Genomic DNA, 15434 nt, shown 5'->3' with positions numbered 1-15434 from the left:
TCTCTCTCTCTCTCTCTCTCTGAGGTTTCCTCTCTCTCCTCTCTCTCTCTCTCTCTCTCTCTCTCTCTCCTCTCTCTCTCTCGCTCTGAGGTTTCCTCTCTCTCTCTCTCTCTCTCCTCCCTCCCTCTCTCTCTTTTGTTCGGCGCTGACACGCGGCCTTCCGATGCTGACGAGCCAATAGTAGAGCAGCAGCAGGAGCCTGTAGTATCTGTAGGAAGCTGGGGACACATGATTCAGCTTGTAGTGAGCCTATAGTAGCCTCTTATACCCATCACATATTATAGGAGTTAGTAATAATAATAATAATAATAATGATAATAGTAATAATAATAATAATAATAATAATAATAATTCAATTTAAATACGAAATTTCCTTCTGTTTATTCTGTCACGGTAACATTTAACTGTCCCGCATTAATAAAAATACCAAATGTACATATTTAATGAGAAAACTTATTAAATCCTATGACAACATTAAACATTATAAATATATTAATGAAAATGTCACTATCCAACACACTGAGTGCACATTAAATATGTTTACTCCGGTTTAAGTATCAATTCTATAATCGATGACGTTAACCAATCAAATAAATGGTTTGATGGATGTAAATGAGGAACATGAGCTCCCGGCCATATGCTCAGGTCATTATCTGCTCTAATCCTAATCATCCTGTGACCCAGTGGGACTCCGCAGGCTGCAGGTAGGAGTCTGACAGCACAGGTGCCCTGTGACCACGCCCACCATGTGACCACGCCCACCCCGTGACCACACCCACCCCGTGACCACACCCACCCCTGTGACCACAGGATGATCGACCGTCGTCTCTCGTCCTGTTTTTCTGAAGCTACAACACAGACATCTGTTCCAGGGTTGATGAGAGGAAAGGAGAGCAGTCTGCTGTGGTTAGGCCTCTGTTTTCTCAACAGGATCAAATAACCCAGAGGAGTGAGCTCTCACTCTCTTTCTGTTTTCAGTACCGACAAGAAAAACATTGCCTGCCCAGTGATGGACACTCATCATCATCATCATGTGACAAACACTTTTTTCCATTTATCAGGAACAATAATATGGAGCGAGGCCATTTATTTATTTATGAGCCTGTTGTTAGTGTTAGCCATGATGTTATGAAAGAGTAGACTACAAAGAGATATTCTGTGTTGAAAATAACTGATGTGGGTCCATTACATGTGCAATATGAAATATTTATGAGTTAATTTGCTCTAAAGTCTGTATTTAGACCAGAATCACCACGTCACAGTTGTGCGCCTCCACCAACCAGCCACGTTGCAGGAAATATGGTCACAAGCCAGAGGTGTTTTAGCAGAACATTATGATGTCACAGTACTTGCAAGTTGACCTTTGACCTTTTGGATATAAAATATTATCACTTCATCACTTTGGCCTGTTAGATATTTGTGCTGAATTGTGTCATAATTAAATTAGTCTATGAATTTGTGAGTTATAGCCAAAAACGTGCTTTGTGTGGTCACAGTGACCTTAACCTTTGACCTCTGACCACCAAGTTCTGATCAGTTCGTCCTAGAGTCCAAGTGAATGTTTGAGCCCAACCTGAAGAAGGTCCCTCAGAGCGGTCTTCAGATATGTCGATCAGTTTATAGGCGTTCAAACCTCTGACCTTTGGGAAAGTCTGTCAGCTCCGGCGGCCTCTTTCTCGGTAGAGTAACACCTCTCCCTGAGGTAGAAGATCTTTGGCGCGTCTTCAAGTTTCCCGTTGCCATGGAAACCCCAACATCACACCGGCCTACACTTTGGATAATTTATAAAGGGAGAAACAGGCCGCACCTGAACGCACCGCGATGTCCGGACCTGAGGAGCGGGCTCTCCTGGAGCTGAACCTGCGGAGGGAGACGTGGTGTCAGGTGGAGGGGGACCCCCGGCAGTGCCGGGAGAGGACCGAGAGGAGGCACTACCGGAGGCACCTGCGGACCAGCCCGGCCCTGCTCACCGCTCTGACCGCCGCCGCACCGCAGCAGCGCCGGGCGGCCTGCACCGAGCGGCCGGGCCCCGAGCGGCCGGGCCCCGAGCGGCCGGGCCCCGAGCGGCCGGGCCCCGAGCGGCCGGGCCCCGAGCGGCCGGGCCCCGAGCGGCCGGGCCCCGCCGCGCTTCCGGAGAGACGGCACTTCGAGGAGAGCTGTAAGAAGTGTCTCTGTCTCCATGAGAATTTAGTTTAACACATAACTTAATACCGCTGAAGTTCCTGAGGGCTGAAGGAAGGTGGTGGTACAAAACCTGCAGTGCTGTCATTTAATATATTTGAATTAGGAATCTGAATGAATCTCTTTAAAGTTCCTATATTGTAAAATATCATACATTAATACTGTTAAAGTATCAAAGCCTGAGTCCAGAGAGAAATGCACACAGTGAAGAAGCCTCAGAAGCTGATGGAGATCAACACTTCAGATGAAACACTGGACAAGTTAAAATATGGAGCTTTAAGAAGCTAAACGATCACACTTTCTTCTCTTCCAGATAAATCCCACCTGGTGTAGACGACTGCAGCCTGAGAGACTCCACACAACAAATACTGCACAACACATGGGACCTGAACACACTTCAACTTTCAGTATTTTATTATTTCCACAAACAATGTTGTGCAACTGTTCAACAAAAATACAACATATTAAAAAAGCCTGTGAACGTCACATGAGCTGCAGGTCTTAAATTGCTGGTTTTTCCTATGAAGATTGGTTTGTGTTTGTGTCAGTCTGTCAGTGCAGCACTTTGGTTCACACTGAAATATCCCGACATTCATGCTCGGGATGAATCTTCATGACTTTTACTGTCTTCACATTTTATCTAGAGCCTCTAGCAGCTCAAAACATGTTGCCACTTGTGCAACGCTTGGTTTCATGAAATACCTCCAAGCCACCCGCAGGCCAAACCACGTGTGAAACCTGCGTGTGTGTTAGTGTGTCAGACCTGGGGAACAGTCTGTGTGCATTCTGTGCAGTGATGAGCCGAACAGTTTGGGGCGACACACCCTTGACGTCGGCGATGTACCGGCAGGACAGAGCGATGTTAGCGGGCTCGTTCCTCACCTGGGAGACAGGAAGAGACGGGAAGAGGAGCTGAACTGTGTCCCGGCGTCTGAATATGACGAAGTTTAATCATGTGAGACCTACGTGCTTGTCGAGCCCCAGCGCAGGAGAGTCGGTCTCCAGACAGATGTGCTCCAGTGGGAGCTGCCGGATCAGCTTTTCTCTCTGTGCGGTCACATGAACACGAACTGTCACTCTGGTTTCCTCGTTCTAACTGACTGACAGCTCAAGTCACAGCACATTCACTGCTCATCTGGGTCTTCGTGTATTTGGTTGTGTTGTGAATATCTGCAGCACATGTGTTGTCAAACTGATGAAGATTTTGTTTATGTGCATGTGTTTTGAGCTCTCAGGGCCACCGTACCACAACCTCATAGTGTGTATTCTATAAACAGGTGTGTTTTTTACCCATAGTGCATCACATGACAGTGAGAACATACTGTGCTTCATCTGTGTATTTTATATGACAGATGGACCAAAGTTCAGTTTACGTTTTACAGATTTAGTAAATGTGCACACAAAGCTGTTTCTGTCGCACAAGCTGATCATGACACACACACACACACACACACACACACACACACACACACACACACACACACACACACGACCAAGCAGAATATTCCCAGAGGGGTTAGTCTCAATTTAACTATAAAATGTATGATGGGAGGAGTCGTGTTGAAGACTCAGACTTCTTTTATAGTCTTATATTCTTGTTTTCTTTTAGACTTGATCAGACCTGTACTTGTGAAAGTGTGAGTTCACTCCTACCTGTTGGTTCCTGCAGACAGCAGGTGGAAAGGAGAACAGGAAACCAGCCCTCACACCCTCCAGAGCGACCGACGGCCTCCCCGCAAAGTTATGAAGCAGAGCTCGACTGACACCTGACGGAAAACCACACGGTTGTAACAGCTGGTGGTGTGTGCTGTGCACGAGACAGAGGAGAGACACCCACCTCGTTCTCTCATGGTCTCTATGGTGACTTTAGCAGCTGATCGTGAGTGGACGTTCCTGCACAGAAAACAGTGAAACAGGAAGTAAGAAGTCTTGGTGACAATAATTCCAACAGACGTCACATATGAAAATAGCTGGATTTAACATGCTCATCTTTTCCTGCTGCAAACTGCAGCTGTGGGAGATGAGTCATGGATGTCTGCTGGACAGTGAGCGCTTCTATGACCCTGTGCTACCAGAGTCTGGTCACGTGCCTCTATGCAAACCAAGTCAACCTCGTGGTTCAGCATCAGGACAATCATCTTACAGAGCAGGTCACCTGCAGCTTTAGCCTGATAGCTTACCCTGTACAGAGGCTGCAGCTGCAGTCTGGGACTCAACAGTTTCATGGGTTTGTTTTGTGGCTACAAAGAATGAATTTGACTGAACTGAGCTGCTGCTGCACATTACCTGATAAAACATCTGAATCTGGAGAAATAAATACATAAAGTTTAACTTGTAGTAGATGAAATGGAGCCATTCTACTGTGCTGATAATTCATGCTACATTAGTAAACAAGTTTATTGCATTTCACATCAGAAGATATGACCCTATCTACTGTCAGGAGGCTTCAGGTTTTTCAGAATAAAATTAACTAAATAATTACAGAGCTTTGGTGCAGGTTTATGAAAAGAACTACAATGAAAACAATCACAGTGACATCACCATTAACGACTGCAGGGTTGAACTCTATTCTATCTTGTTCTACTCTGTTCTACTGTGCTCACACAGGAAGGTCCAGCTCCTTGGCCACGTCCAGCTGTTTAATGAAGACGGCAGTTTGGTCGTCTCTGTCCTGCTGAGTGGGAGCACACCACGGCGTGAAGTCTAAACCAATCTGCACCCAAAAGTAGACAAAAACAAGTGAACTCATCACATCCCAGGAGCCGCAGGATGAAATAATGACACAACGTTCGAACATTTTCAAAATGTCTCTTTTTACAAGCCTGAGTCCTTTCAATGCACAGTACAAAAACTCTAAGTACTGAGCTCTGTCTTCAGTTTGTGTTTCTGACTGTAAACCTGAACGTCTGTGACTGACTGAGTGATAGAGTGACACCATTGGTCAGTTTTCCCATTGGCTGTTGCTCATTCAAAATCAACTGGCACAAAGAGTTTCTATAAGCGGGTGTTAACAGGAAGTGTTGCCAACTGAAGCTGCGTCCACACTAAAACAATCTCTGTCCAGACAAGTGTTTTCACTCCATCTCAGAAATGATCTCCGCCCACACTAACACACCTGAAAAAAAAAGACTCAATCCAAACATTCAAAACTCTCTGATTTCGGGTCTGAAGACTCTGGAGTGGATGGACAGGAGGTGAAAACATAAAAATAGAGATGATTTTAAAAATGAAATCATATTCGTGTGGACGGAGCCTAAAAAGGAAAGATACTCTGTCGAACCTCAGAAACTGAAGGAACTCTACCACTCCAGAGTAAAGTTAGTCAGAAAGTGAAATACACATGGGAAAGTGATGAATGAAATGTGTTCAGTGCAGCAGGGGCCGGACCTCACCGAGCTCCAAACCTTATCTACTGATAGTTATGGAAACAGGAGTCTGGGACTGTTGACTCAGACCCTCTGAGGCCTGAAATCTGCTCTGACAAACACACACATTCCCCACACGGGAGGATCTGAAGGGCTCTACAGCATTAAAGACAACCACAGGATGAAGAGTGTGTGTGTGTGTGTGTGTGTGTGTGTGTGTGTGTGTGTGTGTGTGTGTGTGTGTGTGTGTGTGTGTACATGTGCATGAGAAAGGCTGTGACTGACCACGTTCATTAACAAAGAGGATTAAAGAGGTGAGTTGGAGTTTTAACAAGTTTAATCCTTTTTGCTTTTCCAGAAGTCACTTTAAAGTTAGGGTGTCTTAACTGGGGGGCAGCTGTGTGTGTGTGTGTGTGTGTGTGTGTGTGTGTGTGTGTGTGTGTGTGTGTGTGTGTGTGTGTGCGCACGTGGAATCCTTGTGAGGACCACTTAGACCTTGAGAGCAAGGACGTTTGGTCTGGGCCTCACCACTTTGAGAGGCTCTATGATGGTTCAGGGTTACAGTATGGGGCTATAGGGAATGTGTGTGTGTGTGTGTGTGTGTGTGTGTGTGTGTGTGTGTGTGTGTGTGTGTGTGTCTACCTCTCCAATAGCAACAAGGCGCTCTCTGTGTTTGTAGAACAGGGGCAGGGCAGCATCCAGGTCCTGTGAAATTACATTAACACCTGAATAATGTTTTTAGTTTAAACACTGTTCAGTGTTTTTTGGGATTTAATCAGTTTCCCTGTGAGGATCATTAAAGGTTTTCTGACTCTGACGAATCCTACAGCAACTATTTAACCATTAACGCTTAACTGTACTTTTACTTGTTTCTCTTTCAAAATAAAAGCTGGATTTGTGGTCAAAAATCAATGAGCATCAAATGATTTTCAAATATTTCACTTTTAAACTTGATTTTAACCATCTGAAAACTTGTATATATTTCAGAGCTGGTGGGAATCCTGTGTAACAGCAGCCTGTCGGTCTAAGTATGAACACCAGTTAATCCTGGCTCAGCTGATCTCCTCCAGCACCAAATCATGCCTGTGAAAACCATTCAATTTCAGTCTGCTGCTACATTTTGCACCAATGGATTCTTCACTTGATAAGATGAAACACGGAGCAGATCAGAACGTCACCTGAGACCAAAGTTTATTTCGTGGAATTAAGAAGAAACTTCATCTGAGCTGTTATGTAAAAATAAAGATGACTTTATTTTTACATCACAGCCCAGGGTCTCTGTTGTGGTAAGTGTATGAACAACTGTATGTGAATCTAAAAAAAAGTCTTCATCCCCTCCAGAGGCCTCAGGAACACACCCTCCCCCACACTGGTCTCCTCAGCTGGGACACCACTGAGCAGCCAGGATACAGTTTCTCTCCCACTTTTCACAGAATCAGTAAAGTAAAACAATCAAAGGACGGATGCAGCGTCGTCTGTTTTACTACCTGCGGCCTCACGCTGTGCTGCTGAGGCCCCCCACCGCCCTGCAGCGGATGGATGCCAAAACATGGAGCCACCAGATCTGGATAGCTGTGAGAAAGGAATTTAACATTAACACCCAGAATAATAACCATGAGGCTAACCAGCTGAGAGCAGCCGTATGAGACAATGTAAACACATTTATTCTACACATTGTACATGAGAGACTTCAGAGACACAGCTCTGTGCTTACTCTGCTCTCTCCTCCTGTTTTTGTTTCATTATCTCACAAGTTTTATAACTTGTCTTTTTATGTATTTACTGCATCTGACCTTCTGCCAGTCTCACTAAAAAGCCGATTACTTCAGCAGACTATAAAATATAATATTCTGCATGACACAAGTTTATGAGACAGACACTATAGATGTATACATGTCCTAGGACCGATTACATAACACTGAAGATACACAGACCGTTGTTGCAGCTGGAGAACTCTGTTAAACTCCCTGACTTCTTCTGTAACTGCAATCAGAGTCTTGACCCCAGCCTACACACACACACACACACACACACACACACACACACACACACACAAAGTCATTGTGTTGTACATATGTGAGTGAACATGAAACACCTGCATTAACTTCAACCATGTTTCTAAGTTGAATTCTCTGTTCAGTCAGTTGTAACTGACCTCTCTGGTCCTCTGGATCACATCCTCCAGATCCTGCAAAGAAAAAAATAATTATTAGTCCTCAGCATCACACAGCAGGGAAATAAACAAAACTAAATATGTAGAAAACCTGTAGATAGCCACAGTAATATGACTGTAAATGATAAACAGTGAGTGTACGTTAAAATATTGTAATGTACATACAGCTTTTACAAGCTGAAATTCATATCTGTGATGTTGCCACATACTTTTAAATCTAGGTTTTTCTGATGTTTATATGAGCTAACTTTGTGCTGTTTGTGTTCACAGCCTCATGTGACGGCCTACCTCTTCAAACTCGCGGGCTGATATGTGGCAGTGACAGTCAACGAAGCCATGTTCCATTTAAAACGAAAATAAAAAGAGCTGAGAGCGCAAATAATACAGAAACCCTGCGATATTTGCAGATTTCGTCTTTCGAAGCACAGCGAACAGCCAGGCGGAACATTCCTGCGATGCTAGAGGTGTTGTTCCGGGGGGGGGGGGGCATTTAGCGGGCGGATACGGAAGTTGCACGTTCAATTCCGGTTTAGGTTAAAAAAAAATATAAACACAGTTGGCGGTAAAAATGGCAACCGTGGAGACTGAAAGCTCACCCAGCGGTGAAATAAACCAAGAGTACAGAGTTCAAGTAACGTCCAAAAAACAAGTCGTCGAGCAGATAAACAAATACAAAGACATTCTGAGGACAGCTCTCCACGGACAGCCGGACACCGCCGAGGAGACGAAGCGAGTTTTACTGCAGGAGCTGCTGGCGGTAAACTGGGCTGTTTACATGTTACTGTCACTAACTCTACATTCAGATCGTTCGGTGGTGACAGAAATGTTCCTGTAATATCAACCGACTGCTGAGCGTAGTTTAATGAATGCTTTTGTTTCCACAATTGCTCAGATTGTCTCCGTGGCTTAATGAAATGTAAACCAAATCCCATTTGGAAAATCTCGTATTTAATGTTTGTTTTGCTGTTAACATCCACACACAGCAGCAAAAACAATATTAAAGGTCTGTTAAACGTGTTGAGATGAAACGGTACTTTCGGGTTAAAAAAGAAAGGGCAGCACATTATTTAGATAAAAAATACATTTTGCATTTAGGCTGACAGTTAAACTACAATCTGCATCAGAATAAAGCAAAATGATTCACTGCCCTATTGTGAGTATTGTGTTAACTAAATAAATGTATAGAGTCGAAACTTTGAAGCTAAATAAACCACAGTATTGTCTGAAATGAGAATCCTTGTCTGTGATAATAAACTGAATCTGTTTTGAACTGTTGACAGACACTTTGACGTCACACTGGGCTTTAAGAAATTGCGGAAATTAAATTTTTTTGATGTTTTGTGAAACAATGAATTGAGTGAGAAAATAATCCACAGATTAATCAGTAATAAAATGAGATAGAATTAGAAATGAGCTTGCAGTTTGACATGTTTGTGCTGTGTTAGTGATAGTGTGTTTTATGAGGACTGATGATTGTGCTGTTTGTCAGACCTGTGTTCAGTAGTGATCAGTATCTGTATCTGTGCAGAACTTTGAGGTGGCAGTTCAGGACAATGTGCTGGTGAATGGACAGCCCTGGGAAGAGGCACCTGATGTTGAAGGTGATTCACAATCTCCTCTTTAACTCTTGTTTTAAGAGTTAAATGACCTCCTTCATCAGCCTGTTTAATAAACTACAGTTTCTGTCTCCACTAACACACTGAGCAGAGGATGAGGATGCTGATCTGGAAAGCCTCCTGGATGACACCATTGTTGAGACCACCAGGAGGCGCCGTACGTACCCCAGACAGATCCTTCCACATGTGGTCCATTCCCTCAAGGCTGAACGTAAACTCATGGTGCGTTTCAGAGTCAGCTTGTCTTTATTTACCAGCAGAATAAAACAGGGTGGGGGGCAGCAGGACCACAGAACACATGGATAGGGATTAAAAAGCAGATTTCATACATTGTCAAGTCCAATCTAACAAATCACTGTCTGGATCACACATGTGACTTACTGACTGACTGAGAATCCAATATATCATGTTTTGTATGTAATTACACCTTCCCCTCAGTTGATTTGATCTGATTATTACTAAGGCTCAGTTTATCTACTAGTGCGGAAAAAAACCCAAACAACTTATATTTAAATATACAAAACGAGCACAAGAACCAAGGAGGAACATACATCACTATAACAGGAACCATCCTGAGCTGATTTGTCCTTTACTAACATCTGTGTGGTGTTCTGTCTGTTTTTCAGGGGCTGTATGAACATGCAGTCAAACCTCAAGAGGTGGTCAAAGACCCTGATCAAGGTAGTTACTGACCCTCTGATCAGTTACACACACACACACACTTTTTTTAATTTGGGTGTTTTAGGGTTTTCTGATGTTCTAAAAAAAATTTGATTCACAGAATTAAGATCAACAGGAAAATGTTCTACCCGTGACAGTGTTTTCTTTGTTACACTGTATTTTTGTAACAAACTTTATTTGCTGAGTTAGAAAATGTTGTTGTATCTTGCGTTTCTCTGTGGTTTGACGCCGTGTTTTAAATGTTGTATCCTCACTCCTGTGCATGCACACAGATCTACAGTACAGTTCACACTGGACAGTTTCTTGCTTTCATGTAATCAGGAAGAACTACTTCTCTTTGAGAGGAGTTTCACCCTCCCTGAACTAAAATACCTAAATGCATCAGGGCTTTTCGTTCACCTTGTGAGTTTCAGTGGACCTCAGCAGGCTGGAAACAGGTAGCAGCAGGTTGTGGATACATCGGGACACGATGCAGTGGTTTGTCTGCAGAGTCAAGTATCAAGAGTTGTTTTGGAGGCAGAGAGTAAGGATCCATGTGAGGTGTTGTCTTGTTTACAGTCTGTAGTTGTTGTGTATAATCTTTAAAATGCAAAATGGAAGCATTATGAGAAACAGTTACAAAACTGCCTGTGTAATGAACAGCTTGCTGACCACTGCCCAGTTGATATTTGTCATGTACTGTAATGCATAAGAGTGGAACATCATTAGTTGTTTTGATTATTAGTTTGATTATTTAATGTGGTTCTACATATATTTATATGTTAGCACTAATTAGCAGGCATTGGTGTCTATAATAACCACATCTGGCTTTTTAGCTTAGCTCGTTAACTAGCTAATTAGCCATTGAGTGAACTAGCCTTGGAGCCAGGCGCTCAGCTGTGCTGATGATGCACACAGGAGCGTATGCTTGTCACAAACCAGCATGTAATGAAGTCTCAGCTCCACCCGCCTCTTGACCATTTTTTGATTAGCTGGGTGTTAGGGGCGGAGTCAGGTGCTGCCAAGATGGCGATGGCGGAGCAGCTCACTCTGAGCTTTAAAACCGCTCTCCAGAAACCTGAGGGTGACTTCACAGAGGCTCTGCCCATCTTTCTTTACAGTCTGTGATGTGAATGTGCTGTTGTGTGTCTGTTTCACCAGAGAGCATCATGAGTGATTTGTCCGCAGCAGCTCCTGGGATGGTGAAACAGGCCGTTCAGGTTATAAAGGTAACACAACAGAACTGTCTCAGTTTAATGGACATAAAATCGATGGATATATAAAAGTTGACTGACACGTTTTCTCTCTGCAGTCAATCAATACTCTGCAGAAACAAGCTGAAGGCCTCTGCGAGATCCTCAACATGAAGCCGAGTCACGCCACTCTGGAGATCCACAGGGAAGTGTTCCACTACAACAGCCAATCAGATGCTCCTCCAGCTGCAAGGAACAGGCAACCAATCAAAAGAGCCGTGGAGGAAGCAGCAGCCACAGACTGCTATGTGCCCCTCGCCAAGAAACCAGACTTCCCTGTGGGAGAGGGCGAACCAGAGTGACACTGGTGTGATGTCATCACCCAACAAGTTTGTTTCTACCCAGTTTTATTCCTCAGCTGTTTAAAAGAACAGGCAGCTGTGGTGAAACAGGATTTGACTCTTGAGGTTGATTCATTTTAAACATGTCTAGTTAAGGTTCCATGTCTTATATTTCTAGTGCTGGAAAACCATAGGAGGGCACTGTTCTTCTGAAGCAATAGCAGCACTGTTACACCTGAGGCCGGTTCTCCTCCGGGCTGACACGAGAGCCTAATGAAGCAAACACAAGACTCGTTGTGTTTGCCTCCATTTGCAAAAAGCACCCGATTGAATTAAAGGACTCGATACAACTGATATGAAACTAACACGTCCTGCAGAGCATTTTGCTGCTGAAACAATAAAGTAAGAAGCACCAGGACTCAAGTGAAACCTGCTCACACTCTTTGTATTTTTTCATTCCTTTTTTAAACATTTACATCTATCATTTTGGTTCATATTGTCAGTTAATGATCATTTAAAGCTCCACACAGTCTAAAGGTAGATGTCCATGTGTTTGTGATTATAAAGCAGGTCTAGGTTCTATATTAATACTGTGAAAGTATCAAAGCCTCAGTCCACAGAGAAATGCACACAGCCTGTATTCAGAAACTGAGCCTTAAAACCAGCCGTCAGGACTTCTGGAACTTTGTGATGTCACAACAAAACTGGTTCTTAAAACCACAGATATATCTTCTGATGGAGATTGATGTGGGACGGACGCCCCGCTCATGGACCAGGTTCTAAGTCTTGAGTCTTATCAGTTGTTCTGAAATCATCGGGAGGCAGAGTTCAGTGCAGCAGAGATTTATTGTCGACAACAAAGCCCGAGAACAACAGAAGTTGATCTGAAAATCTAATACGTGACCTCCTCTTTTATAGTCCAAAAATTGCCCACACCCCCATCACATTTCACTATCACATTTCACTATCACATTTCCCTGTTCTTCCCCAGAGGCTGGATTACTACCGAACTGTCCCGTCATACCGAAACTGGCCCTTCGCCCACCTGTGCCTAGGCCAGGTCTATTTTCTTCTAATTAAAAACCATTTCTCAGTATAATACCTGGCTCATTATTTCTCGACACTCTTTTAACATAACTCTTATATAATTATGCTCATAAGGCTTATTTATTTTCTTTTAGTTAAGTCCATGCTCGGTAGACACCATTATATTCTAATTCTCCAATACACCATTATGTTCTAACTTTTTCTTCACACTTCAATCATGTTTGTCATGAGTATAGTCATCGTAGTAATCACTATGGTAGACATAGTACATTAGCCCTTAATATTAGATCAACACTTCAAGTGTAAAATATGGACCTTTAAGAAGCTGTAAATATGTTTACTGGTAATACAAGTTTTTTTTTACATCCTTCACTCCTCCTGTCCAGTGTCCTTTTTAAGATTAAAATATTCCTTTATTAGTCCCACAGTGGAGAAATTTGCAGTATTACAGCAGCAAAGTGGACAGTGTACAAGAAAAAACAGTAAATGTCAGTATACAACAGTATACTGATACAACAGTAGCAGCAGATAATAGATATTCATTTCAAAGAATAAGGCAGTATTGTCATTACTCTGTATTTATCCTATTGACAACAACTTCCATGAAACAAACTGAGTGTGTCAGCAGTGACCTGTGTGGGACTGGAACCTACAGGAGACACCAGAGCAGAAGTAAAAAGGGAAAAGTTGGGACTCTATTTTTAGCTGCGGGTTAATGCACATGTGGTGCTCTGGTGTAGGTGGGATTGAGTCAAGATGAACTTGAGTTTAGTTAAAATCCTGTGTCAGTCCACAAATGTTCTGGTCAACCGTGGCCCTGGTCATGTGACTTACATGAACCGTCCTCACTGCTTCTTTTAAACTGGCAACAACTGAAAAGTGAAAAGAAAGCTGAAGTGAAACTGTGCAGCCTGTTTCTCGCCTGGTTGTTCTGACTTCACCGGACTCGGTCGCACAGACTTTTTATTTTGTAGCAGAGCCGGTGAGCAGGACGTCCTCCTGTCGTTCTCATTTTAATGTTCGTTAGAAATCTGTGATGTCAGACTGTGATTCTTCCTGTCAGAAGAACAGCAGCAGCAGCCTCCTCTGTGAGACATGTGAGGTAAGATCACAACACTTTTACTGCTGCAGGCTGCTCTTCCTTTGAACTGTGAACTGCTGCTTGTGCTGCAGGGAGGTCAGAGGTCACGTGAAGTATCTCTCAGGTCTGTGTTTAGTGTGAGAAAGTGTCGGATGTGGACAAATTACATGAAACTGGAAAAGTTACAAAACTGATAATGGCAGGGGCACAATTACAAGACGAGCTAATTGCATGAACGGATTTAGTTGGAATTTATCTATGCTCTCAGTGTATATGTTATTGTGTGTGTGTGTGTGTGTCAGGGGTCAGAGGATGAAGGCAGGAGGCTGAAGAGGAGAGAGAAGAACAGAGTCGCAGCTCAGAAGAGTCGCAAGAGACAAACACAGAGAGCCGACCTGCTGCATGAGGTGTGTGTGTGTGCGTGCATGTGTGTGCACGCACACTATTGTTCCTTATAAATCTGACTTGGTTTTAGGATTAAGTTTAAATTTCTGTTTAATGAAAAAAGAGCACCTCATCCCTCCCTAAAGTTGGGTCAGTCAGAGGAGACAGACGCAATCAGCCTTTGATCCTACAGTTCCCATAATTCAGTAGCACAACGCAGTAAGACACTTCCTGGTTTGTGAACATCCACATCATTCACACCTCCAAAGTGTAACAGGTATTAAACGATGTCAGGTTTCACAGCTTCAGTCTGTCCTCTTAGCAGCACGTGTGCATCCCAAAGACCGTCACATTCACACCTGTCCCCCTGTAAACAAGGACAGGTGGGAACCAAAAGTGCTCCACACTGAAGGAAGTTGTAAATACACAACAAATGATATAATAAAGTGCTGCAGCTGATGATGAAATGATATAATAGACACAATGAAGCAATATTAATGAATAAAATAATAAACTTAAATATTATTGCACCACTCAATAAACAACATGAATGATTATGATGAATTTATAATTAAAACAATCCAAATGTGTACAATGACTGAGGTTACAGCGATCATAGAGCATATCAGTTTACTGTGTATCTGCAATAAATGTAAAAAAAAGTGATCAAATCTGAACCCTTCACTCGTTACTGATTTCTACCTCCTCCTCCTCCTCCTCCTCCTCTCCTCAGGCCTGTGAGCTGTTGGAGCAGAGGAACAGAAAGCTGAGGAGAGAGGTACTTTAAATCATCTGCTACAGTCAAAAAACATCATTATTACATCATTATTACAGTTTAACATTAACCCACAGTGCACATCAGACATCGGTGCATTAAAACAAAGTAAAATAAAACCAACTGAATTCAATAAAATAAACTAAACGCTCCCTCTCATTCATCATCAGGTGGATTCTCTGTCCGAGGAGCAGCGCCGGCTGACAGAAGCCCTCCGAGCTCATGAGCCCCTCTGTCCCATCATGCACTGCCTCCTGGCCTCCTCCACCTCCTCAGGCCTGCAGCCTGACAACACGGCAGCTTGCTCTGTCTGAGGCCGGTGTAATGCACCAACACGCCTCTGGAGGGAAGCGTTCACCGTGATCAGACACGAAGCGGCTGCTGCTGAACTCTGCTGGCAGCTGCAATAATCACAGGGGAGAGCGCCCTCTGGTGCTTCAACATGTCCATAATGTAAATACAGCAACTTGTACCAAACTCCACTGATGCAGATGGATCTGACCCCCCCCCCACCAGCTGGCGTCTATTTTTGATTAGTCCATTTATCATTGTTGTTTTCTGCCGCACGACTTTGATTCATGTTTCCAAATCAATCAATAAATAAAGGTGAAGTCATAC

At 43.4% G+C, this 15434-nt stretch overlaps 4 protein-coding genes across 9 annotated transcripts; 3 read left to right on the top strand and 1 right to left on the bottom strand.

Moving 5' to 3' along the window:
- Window positions 1-1551: 1551 nt before the first annotated feature.
- On the top strand, window positions 1552-2690 carry spata45 (spermatogenesis associated 45). Of its 5 annotated transcripts, none has more exons than XM_071467834.1 (3): window positions 1552-2032; window positions 2123-2158; window positions 2495-2690. In XM_071467834.1, exons 1-3 carry the CDS (start codon window positions 1822-1824, stop codon window positions 2512-2514), a joined length of 267 nt encoding a protein of 88 aa, XP_071323935.1. In that variant the 5' UTR covers window positions 1552-1821; the 3' UTR covers window positions 2515-2690. The 5 variants fall into 5 exon arrangements, with proteins under 5 accessions (XP_071323935.1, XP_071323934.1, XP_071323933.1 ...); XM_071467833.1 differs by having other exon boundaries at window positions 1552-2047; XM_071467832.1 differs by having other exon boundaries at window positions 1552-2062.
- tatdn3 (TatD DNase domain containing 3) lies at window positions 2578-8189 on the bottom strand. Its single transcript, XM_071467826.1, has 10 exons — window positions 8008-8189; window positions 7702-7734; window positions 7481-7554; window positions 7034-7118; window positions 6189-6251; window positions 4785-4894; window positions 4019-4074; window positions 3835-3947; window positions 3148-3228; window positions 2578-3063 (listed from the first exon to the last, which is right to left on the bottom strand). Exons 1-10 carry the CDS (start codon window positions 8062-8064, stop codon window positions 2839-2841), a joined length of 897 nt encoding a protein of 298 aa, XP_071323927.1. The 5' UTR covers window positions 8065-8189; the 3' UTR covers window positions 2578-2838.
- A 24-nt stretch (window positions 8190-8213) lies between these two features.
- nsl1 (NSL1 component of MIS12 kinetochore complex) lies at window positions 8214-11958 on the top strand. Of its 2 annotated transcripts, none has more exons than XM_071467828.1 (7): window positions 8214-8476; window positions 9248-9320; window positions 9427-9557; window positions 9962-10016; window positions 11157-11224; window positions 11308-11555; window positions 11708-11958. In XM_071467828.1, exons 1-6 carry the CDS (start codon window positions 8288-8290, stop codon window positions 11548-11550), a joined length of 759 nt encoding a protein of 252 aa, XP_071323929.1. In that variant the 5' UTR covers window positions 8214-8287; the 3' UTR covers window positions 11551-11555; window positions 11708-11958. The 2 variants fall into 2 exon arrangements, with proteins under 2 accessions (XP_071323929.1, XP_071323928.1); XM_071467827.1 differs by having other exon boundaries at window positions 8215-8476; window positions 11308-11577.
- Window positions 11959-12739: 781 nt separating this feature from the next.
- Window positions 12740-15433, top strand: batf3 (basic leucine zipper transcription factor, ATF-like 3). The gene is made up of 4 exons (XM_071467829.1): window positions 12740-13678; window positions 13960-14064; window positions 14775-14819; window positions 14987-15433. Exons 1-4 carry the CDS (start codon window positions 13613-13615, stop codon window positions 15128-15130), a joined length of 360 nt encoding a protein of 119 aa, XP_071323930.1. The 5' UTR covers window positions 12740-13612; the 3' UTR covers window positions 15131-15433.
- The last annotated feature ends 1 nt before the right edge of the window (window position 15434 follows it).

This window comes from Trachinotus anak, unplaced genomic scaffold, assembly GCF_046630095.1.
Source record: "Trachinotus anak isolate AG129_WGS33_773 ecotype Australia unplaced genomic scaffold, CSIRO_AGI_Tana_v1 ptg000031l, whole genome shotgun sequence".
Taxonomy (NCBI): domain Eukaryota; kingdom Metazoa; phylum Chordata; class Actinopteri; order Carangiformes; family Carangidae; genus Trachinotus; species Trachinotus anak.
This window is presented reverse-complemented; position numbering and strand designations above follow the sequence as displayed.